A 9,706-nucleotide genomic window follows, 5' to 3' on the forward strand; every position below is an offset into this window, starting at 1 on the left:
GAGCGGAGCTTCCACCAAAATCCTGAAACTTCCACCCAAAATAAATGATACCGTCTACAGCGTAGGTCTTGCCCAGTGTGGTTGTCACCAAGGCTGGTCATCATTCAGCAGGGTAACTCTCACATTTGAGACCCAGAATGAGTGAATACTGAGGTACTGGCGGCAAACCTTTTCAGTAGTTTGATGAGCTGACTGCATGTTGAGAATGATGTGATAAAGTTCTAGAAGGAACTCTTTGCAAAACCTGGCATGGGGGTTCAGTAATTGTACATTAGATGTACGCACTTTAACTAACCTTACTCCTAATCAAGGTCAGTGGAATGTGTCTTTAACAAGTTTATGACAAAACATCTGTAATGTGAAAACATTACAACATAACTAGAGCGGTGGCAGACACAACCCTGCATCTGTCCTGTACAGACAGGATTTTATAAACAATTCTTCTTGTTTGGAGTGGAGCAGCAAGGTAGCCGAGGTGGAGCAAGCCCTGTCAAAAGTGAGACTTCTGCAATGGCTACAGCTGCAAAGTAAAATTCTGAGAGTTCGTTTGACGGGGAAGATAACTGAAAGGGCAGACGTCCACTGTTATCACGACGCAGCAGAGACCGTTGAAGTACACATTTTCAACCAGGGCTAGTGACAGCTCTGCAAATATGGCCAAAGTCCTAATAAGGATTCATCAGGGCAGGAAGAGGATACGAAGGCGAGGAGAGAGAAAAAGAAGAAGAAGACAACGACGACGGAGGCATATTCTCTCCTTTTCACAGCCTTTGGGTGAAGTTTTCAGGAAATACCCCTTTAAGAGCTTTTTCTTTGTTCTGGAACCAGTCGTCCTGCTTCATGCCCATTAGCCAGCCTTCATCCTGAACACACACACACACACACACACACACACACACACACACACACACACACACACACACACACACACACACACACACACACACACACACACACACAATGCAGAAACAACAACACAGCAGTGTTATTTTTTTATTACACACCATTTAGTTTTAGTCCTATTTTTGTCATCTGATTTATTTTTGTCTCAGTGTATAGATATCAAAGTCGTAGTCTTTTTGTAGGGGTGTAACGGTTTTAACAGCGATACGATGTGTATCACGATAAATGGTTGACGATACAACATGGATGATATTGGTTCATATTTTTCGATGCAGTTACTATATCGTTATACCCCTATCTTTTAGTTAAGCCCTAACCACACCAAAGGGTCAAGACGGTTTTAGCGTTGTCCCTGCGGTGTGACATGTCTTGTTGCACGTTGACCCACGTTGACCCTAGTGATTCAACGCCCAATTCAATGGCCCAAACCACAAGGAGGTGACCCTTTGGTGTGGTTAGGGCTTTAGTCTTAATGCAAATTTTTTTTGAGTTTGAGTCCTATTTTAGTCATCTGAAATTGTTTAGTCTTAGTCTAGTCTTAGTCGACTAAATATCAAACTCTTAGTCTTTGTCACACCCCTGTCTTAGGCGAGGGTCGTATGAACATCACAGATGGCAAGGCAACACAGTATGGGCAGAGTTTTAACCAGTTGTATTTCCCCAAGTGCAATAAGTGACGTCAAACAAAGAAGACCATGTGTCCTCAGAGACTGACACCCTTGTTTGACCAGCTCCAGACAGCAGACTGACTGACTGGGCCATTTCCTAGAGCTATATACCCCCTGGCTCCTCCCACAACACAGGACCAAATGAAAAGAGGGGTAAACATGATCCACAACATGTTAGTCACTCAAAACAGTCACAAAACAGTTACATATATATTTATATTGCAGTTGAGCTTGTAGCTCTGTTATCTCACAAAGTCTTTAGTTTTCTAAAGTCCTTTTCCAGAGTCCTTTTAGACTCCACTGTCCCTCAGCGACAAGCAATCCCAACTCCATCCCTAGAGGTGGAGTTGGTTTGGCCCAAACTGGCCAGTTAAGCTGTCCCCACTTAAAGTGACAGGACACATTTGCAAGAATTTGATGAGAGCGGTGTGTGATTCGTTTGCTGCTTGCTTATAGTTGTTTTTGCATACTCTAACAGTGCGCGCTACTGAAAGGCATGTAATTTAGCAAACAGTGACAGGGTGGGGTCACACTGTCACAGTCTTAGTCAACAAAATGATCAATGCAACACAGTGATATATTGTCATTTGTCAAATATATACACACAGACATGCATGTGTGTGTGTGTACGATGTGCTGCGTTGGGTGCGTACCTGTTCTTCTGGGTTGTCAAAGGGAATGACTAGCACTGTATCTCCAGCCTTCATTTCCAACTCATCTGAGTCATTGGCAGCGTAATCATGCATCACCTGGATCTGTAACAGACAGGACAGCGTGTGTACAGTGCCTCGGAAACAAAGGCCTGTCAGACTAATTATGGCAGAGTAGGCCAGTAGTGGGGTTTCCCAGTGGATGGAGGCAAAAGGGGATTAAAGTGTTAGTTCGTTAGTTCAGATTTTTGCACTTAGGAAACACTTGCAATTAACATAGTGGTTGCAAAGGTGTAATTTATTGCCTGAGTCCCATGGTGGGAGTTCTAGTCTGGTTTTGGTGAATATGAAGTAGTTCCGATCATTTAGTGGGAGGCACTGGTGGCCACATATTTCTTTATAGCGCAACTTTCGTTCAACTTTAGCCCCTCACATGGAACTATGGTTTGTGCTGCTGCTGGCGTAGTGATACTGGACACAAAGAAATAGAGTACCCCTAGCTGTTCAAAGAACAGAAGCCTTGGTAAGGGTAACTAATCGTCGATTACCCCATGCGGGACACAGAGGTTTGAATCCGGGTGGAAACTTTGAAATTACCTTGAACAGCATTCCTGCAGGCATTTCCTGTGTCTCTGATGCTCCATTGGTCGACTCTGCCACTACTGTTGGTGTCTAGACGGAAAAAAGGGACGTTTTCCAAGCATGTGTTTGAAGGTGATTATGGTATCTGGCTAACATTTGGTGAAAATGGACACTGACCTCCTCAGGTGCCGTTTCATCTTCTGTGACTTCTGCTGCTGGAGGAGACGATTCACCCTGTGAACACAGATGTACAGAATTAGAACAGTTATACACATGTTAGAAAGAGAGAGAGGGAGGCTATGGAAGCCCACCATAAACAAAATTAGTTAGTTTTTTCTTGGAATTGGGACTTTTTGTCACAATAAAAACAAATTGTAATTCATGTTAAAATGTTGTATGCAAAACCATACATCGCAATTGCAAGAAATGAACATATACATTTTTGCGATATAAAGTCATAACTTTTTTTTCTCCACAGTGGTTGAAACAGGCTTCCATAGGGGACAGACAGAACGAAAACATAACAACATACTGTAGGTACAGTTACAGTAGATGAAGAGACAGATGCAACAGAGCTAATAGTACGATGGCCTAAACAAAGGAGCTGTAGTTTACACAGGCAGCTGAGCAGGGTCAGACAGAATAGACACTGAAAACCTACAGTACAGTAAAGACACATATCCAGCAATGTTTACTCTTTATGTGTATTTGTGATGAGCAGTTGCTGTGATAAGGCACCACAAACATTTTCTGACAATTTCTTTTGAGAAGAAATATAGTGCCGACGGTCAGACCCAGGCTTGTTAAAACATAACAGGCAATGCCGTCACGCGCGAGGAACCCACCGTAAACAGACTGTAGCATTGTTCATGTTCATCCAAAGACGTTCGGATTGAACTGAGTAGCTATGGCTATGGACAACTAACCCTCGTTCATTCTGTCTTTTACAGTACATACGTACGTATACTGTAGGCCTAGTAGGCCTACATCAAAAAGAAACCCCTGATCCTGATCCCCACCCCCGTCAATGCATCAGCACTTTTAATGCATTCTGCACATCTGCCTCTCAATATCCCATTGTATCCATTTCTTTCTCTATATCGTCTACCCCACCCCCACATTCCACCACCACGTACATCAAAAGTCGATGCATCCATTCTGTTTGTCCAGATGCATCTCTTTTTCTCCCCTCTCCTTGGTTTACCTGACCCTCCTCATCACCCTCAATGACTGCAGCCGGAACGGCTTCTTCCTGGACTACTTCTTCCTGGACCGCTTCTTCCTGGATCGCTTCTTCCTGGATCGCTTCTTCCTGGATTGCTTCTTCCCGGATCACTTCTTCGTGGACGGCTTGTTCCTGGACGTCTTCTTTGTGGACAGCTTCTTCCTGGGCGGTCTCTTCCTCGGCGGCCTCGCCCTGAGCCTCGGCAGCGGGCGCCTCATCCTCCGGGGAGGAGGAGGGCAGCACCTCTCTGACCGGCAGGGTTCCGTCATCGCCCCAGCCCTCTTGGGCCGCGGCCACGGGGTCCATGCGAATCGGCTGGCTTCCGTCGTCACCCCAGCCGTCCACGGCAGCGGCTACCGGGTCGTAACGGACAGGCTTTGTGCCGTCGTCCCCCCAGCCTTCCGCAGCGGCCTCCATGGGGTCATAGTTGCGCTGAGGGGGAGGTTGGACATGCTCCTCTGCCTCGGCACCTTTGTCCTCAGGCTGAGGAGCAAAATGGCCAAGGGGTTGCGGAGATGAGTTGTAAGGTTTGTTTTACATTATATGAGGAAGGGGTTAAAATATCAAAAGTCAAAAAGATTTAAAGGCATTGTGGAGTCACAGATAAGAGTTACATACAGGCAGTGTCAATGGAAACGTCTATTTCTTAGTGGGTAAAGGGGTATTATATCATGTTGAAGGTTTATGGGAAGAATGGTGGGCAAGGCTTAAAGAGGCAAAATTTTAACAAAGGTTTAATGTTTAGTAGGGGCAAGCAATTGTGAAATTGGTGGAATATTAATGGGGTATTCAAGGGTAAGCCAGGAAAGGTTATCAGAATGGCAAACAAGGCTCATGGCTCACCAAGCCATAGCATTCAGTTTTAAAAGTGGACAGAATGGATTGGGTATTTGGACATTAAAATGATATGGGTTAATAGGAGGAGTTCCACAGCAGATGGCATTAAGTCATCACCATGACATTCGGTAAGGTTGATGTGGAAGGAGAAATGATTGCCAAGAAGGGAGGTTTCAAACCAAATAAAAAACAAATGGAGAAAGGTAGGGGTGGCGATTAAAGGCGCGCAGGGTGGGGAGGGTTGGGGGGGGGGGGGGGGGGGTCGGCATTGCAGGCTTCTCCAATCAAAAGACAGATGCTGGCTCTTCTGTGTTTGGCAGGCATGGTTTACTATCCCAGTTATGCTCATAATTATGGAGAAAGGAGAAGGTTGCCATGTAAGAGTAGAGGTGTCAGTCCTTTTCTGCTCTCTTTGATTATTCCCAAGCATGAATACGGCAGCAACTAAACGCTTTCAGACACATATCTCTTACAGCCAAAGGGATGGACAAAAGGATTAGAAAATGGTCTGATGGTTAACCTGAAAGAAACACTCAGTGAAGTTGCCCAGTTGAGCTAGACATAGACGTAGAGGTTTAGGAATCGTAGCTTTGCATCCGCTTTGCCATTTCTATCCCTACCGGTAAGAATTCTCAGGATGCAAAATGATACAAATGATACCAACCCACAGAAGAAAGATGCTAGGTTTTCAGCTTTTGTGAGCAACTTCACTTAACTTAAAAAATTCTAAACCAAAAAAAATATGTCCCTGTATGTCGCATGTAAACAGCACAAGTGGAACATGTGAACATACAGGGAGATGAGGAGGAAGGAGGAAAGGAGGTTGAGTATCTCGTCCAAGACTCCAAGGTCAATTCAGCTCCAAATCAGTCCACCATGGAAGGGATCTCAACTTATATACCTCTATAATATAGAGTATATTTATACTCTACAGCTACTACTACAGCTGTACAGCACACTGCAGAGTGATTTTTAAAGTGAATCTGAATTGAGCCATTGTTGATGTAACTCACTTCCAAGGTGTCTGATTGTGCTGCAAGACAGCTACCCCTTGCTTTCCGCACAGAGCAGTTTTCACAGCAAGCAACGGACACAAGGATATGGTGAACAGAAACAGATTTCAGAAGAAAACAGAGTGGCAGCCATTGAACAAGTCCCTCCTGAGTCCCGAACTGAGTCAAGCAATTCTTTCTGCAGGTGCTGTAGGGGTATGCAAGTATATCAAGTGAGACTTCTATAATGGCTGCCTATGTAACATGGTCAGTGTGGATGATGTCGATGACGATGATGACGATGACAACATGCTGATTACAGGCAAAGACTTTGAGTATAATGTTGATGGTGATAGAGGTAGGGGAACAGAATAATGCTTATGCTAATGCTATGCTTATGCTTATGCTTACCCACGAGTCCCAGGATGCAGGCTGCAGAGAATAGAGTCAACAGAGTAAGAAGAAGGTTCATACTGTACATACTGATGTGTCCAATGAATCACATTGGACACATCTCGTCATTCTCGTCTAGCCCTATTGCATTCACTAACACACTACAAATGCAGATCCCATGCTCTAAACCCACACAGCCTCAGCAGTGGTTCTTCAGAATAGCAAGAGTACAAACAAGCAACGCATAAAAAGAAGTAGAGCTTAAATACAAAGTGATCAAATTTCACACAAAAATGCCCTACTTAACACACAAATAATGTATTGCATCTTAAACTCTTCTAAACATCAGACTACTACAGTAATTTTAAACTTAATTTGCATCTATACCATTGAGTATACTGCCCCCAAAACCAACCGATGAATAGCACTTTTTACTAGTCTACTGTACCTATACCTATATAGCCATACTGTCGATGTTGAGACTAGTGAGGACCTAGTGGACACATTTTCATGATTGGCTGCCTCTAGCGCCTCTAAGCCAATGGGAGTCTTTGGGGAATAAAACCCATAGTCTGAACGATGCAACGTGAAGCTGTATCCTCTAAGCCAATGGAAGATAAAACCCAATAGTCAAAGAAAAAGGCAAGAGCTTGCTCTGGTGCACTGGCCTAAAAGTGGGTCCTTAAAAACTGCTAAAACTTCTGAAATGTATGTATGTATATGTATGTATGTACAGTCCCATTCTGTTCGTCTGTACCAGGCTACAGGTACCTTTCAAACCCTTTCCTGTGAAAAGTACCTTTTTGAGATTGAGGAACAAAGATACGGAACTCCACTGTATGTATGTACAAAATGTATGTTGGTAAGAATGGTGGTCCCTTATTGGCTGTTGATGGTGACGTAACTAAGATACGCGTCAAGGTAGGTATACGGTCAATAACAGGTCTAAAGGATTTAGAACAGCAGTTGTAATAGACATTAGTAGCAGTACTTGCGTGCTCTGCATGTAGGCCCTGTATGGCCTACTTGTGTGCAAGGCTCAAGTTGGCACCTCGACAGAGTGCATTTCTAGTTTTTTACTGTAGCTTTCTTTCTTCTTTTTATGTTTTTAATAGCTTTTGAATGTGTCTGATATTTTTAATGTGACAAGCCACATGAGTTACAGAGAACTATTTTGCTCCCATGTATGCCAAGTGTAAATTATGGAAGTGACAATAAAATTGATTCTGATTCTGAGTTGTCCGGAAACAAAGGACTTTCTCCATACAAAGTATATAAGGTTACAGTGGATGGAGACCTGGCAGTAGGAATAAATCAGTCTATATCCACTATTATGTTCAAAATACTGGCCATATATTATTTTTGCCAATGACAAAAAAAATGTCTCATTCAAAAAGCAGTATATTTGACTCATTGGTATTAATTTCTTGTGGGGCTTATGCCGTGGGTGTGGTTTAGTGGTGTTTGCTAGCACAGGGAAGTTAATGTTTTCCTCAGGTATGCAGGAAGAGAAGTGAGAGCACAGCAAAGTATATTGTCTACAGTTCATGCCACAATCCACTGGTGGTGGTGAACTGGACTGAAGCAGAGCAGCTACTCCAGGTCAAACAAGCGCAAGCTTAACAAGTGACCTCATCCTGTATCCAGATTATGTCTAGCTTGTTTCAAGATAGTTTAAATCATTGTATTTGACTAACAATTGCCAGAGACTTTGTAAGAAATATAACGTTCTAATCTTCTAAATCTTCTCCAATAAACAGTAGAATGGGGTTACTTCACTTAACTGTTACTTGTTTAATGTATCCAGGTTCTTTCTTGAAACAGGCCACATTGCCATAAAACAAGTGAAGCTTCTGCACACCGCATATTGACCTGTTCATAGATCATTTGATTTAAATATATAATGAAAGAAGCTTTGAAACACACCACATAATGTGTCTGGATATAAAATGAAACCACTTGCTTAGCTCCCAGCTTTCACAGAGTAGGTCTGTACAGTCTATGGTCATGCTGTGAGTATTCCACCTGCGTGACCGTAGTCGTTGCTGTGTTCAGAGAGTCCAGATCCATGTCCAACAGGTTGCTCACTGCAGGACTGTCAAACTGACAACGACAACGGATAGGATAGACTTAAGGCCTATTCATCATACTCCAGTTTTCGGTGAGGAGGTGACCACAGAAACGGTGGTCACCTCATCACCTAAAACTGGAGTATGATGAATAGGCCTTCAGTGGCTAACAGGGCAGCACAGAGCCAGTATAGGAATAGAATAGAATAGAATAGAATAGAATAGAATCACGTTTAGAAGGGAATGATAAAGAGGAGAAGAGAACAGTAGAATGGACTATAGCAGAAAGAGGTACAACAGAACAGAACAGAACAGAACAGAACAGAACAGAACAGAACAGAACAGAACAGAACAGAACAGAACAGAACAGAACAGAACAGAACAGAACAGAACAGAACAGAACAGAACAGAACAGAACAGAAGAAGGGAAGGGTAAAGCAGAATAGAATAGAATAGAGTGAAGACGGGTTGGGCAAAGAGGACTTGAGAATACTAGAAGGGACTATAATGTAGCAGAATGAAGTACAATAGAAGGAGGAGATGCAGCAGGCCAGAGAAAGGTATTAGTGTGACCTGTCAGGGGAGACAGCAGCTGTGCATTATAGACTGACCTGTGTCGGGGACATGATGCTGATATCTGGCGTGTCCGCAGCGGCATCAAACAGATTAATGATATTCTCTGTTTTCATCTCCTTGTTGTAGAAAAGGTATGACTAAAGTTACAGTGGATGGAGGCCTGGCAGTAGGAATACATCAGTCTACTGTATATCCACTATTATGTTCAAATTGCTGGCCATATATTATTTTTGTCTGCCAATGACGTAAAAATGTCTCATTCAAAAAGCAGTATATTTGACTCATTGGTATTAATTTCTTGTGGGGCTTATGCCGTGGGTGTGGTTTAGTGGTGTTTGCTAGCACAGGGAAGTTAACGTTTTCCTCAGGTATGCAGGAAGAGAAGTGAGAGCACAGCAAAGTATTGTCTACAGTTCATGCCACAATCCAGTGGTGGTGGTGAACTGGACTGAAGCAGAGCAGCTACTCCAGGTCAAACAAGCGCAAGCTTAACAAGTGACCTCATCCTGTATCCAGATTATGTCTAGCTTGTTTCAAGATAGTTAAAATCATTGTATTTGACTAACAATTGCCAGAGACTTTGTAAGAAATATAACGTTCTAATCTTCTAAATCTTCTCCAATAAACAGTAGAATGGGGTTACTTCACTTAACCGTTACTTGTTTAATGTATCCATTTTCTTTCTGTGGGCTGAGGGCTGTTTTCTTGAAACAGGCCACATTGCCATAAAACAAGTGAAGCTTCTGCACACCGTTCATAGATCATTTGATTTAAATATATAATGAAAGAAGCTTTGAAACACACCACATAA

General features: G+C 43.0%; 1 protein-coding gene across 1 annotated transcript in view; it reads right to left on the reverse strand.

Moving 5' to 3' along the window:
• Positions 1 to 576: 576 nt before the first annotated feature.
• bin1a (bridging integrator 1a) overlaps positions 577 to 9,706 on the reverse strand; it is a gene marked incomplete at its 5' end in the record, with an annotated part of 21,182 nt that continues 12,052 nt past the window's right edge. The window contains 8 exons of the mRNA XM_083777113.1: positions 577 to 863; positions 2,225 to 2,326; positions 2,819 to 2,893; positions 2,981 to 3,037; positions 4,008 to 4,511; positions 6,269 to 6,289; positions 8,276 to 8,353; positions 8,931 to 9,011. Of these exons, the coding sequence (XP_083633239.1) occupies positions 762 to 863; positions 2,225 to 2,326; positions 2,819 to 2,893; positions 2,981 to 3,037; positions 4,008 to 4,511; positions 6,269 to 6,289; positions 8,276 to 8,353; positions 8,931 to 9,011 (1,020 nt within the window). The 3' untranslated portion in view covers positions 577 to 761. The remainder of the gene's footprint in view (positions 864 to 2,224; positions 2,327 to 2,818; positions 2,894 to 2,980; positions 3,038 to 4,007; positions 4,512 to 6,268; positions 6,290 to 8,275; positions 8,354 to 8,930; positions 9,012 to 9,706) is intronic.

This window comes from Protomyctophum parallelum (assembly GCF_964188405.1).
Source record: "Protomyctophum parallelum genome assembly, chromosome: 11".
Taxonomy (NCBI): Eukaryota; Metazoa; Chordata; class Actinopteri; order Myctophiformes; family Myctophidae; genus Protomyctophum; species Protomyctophum parallelum.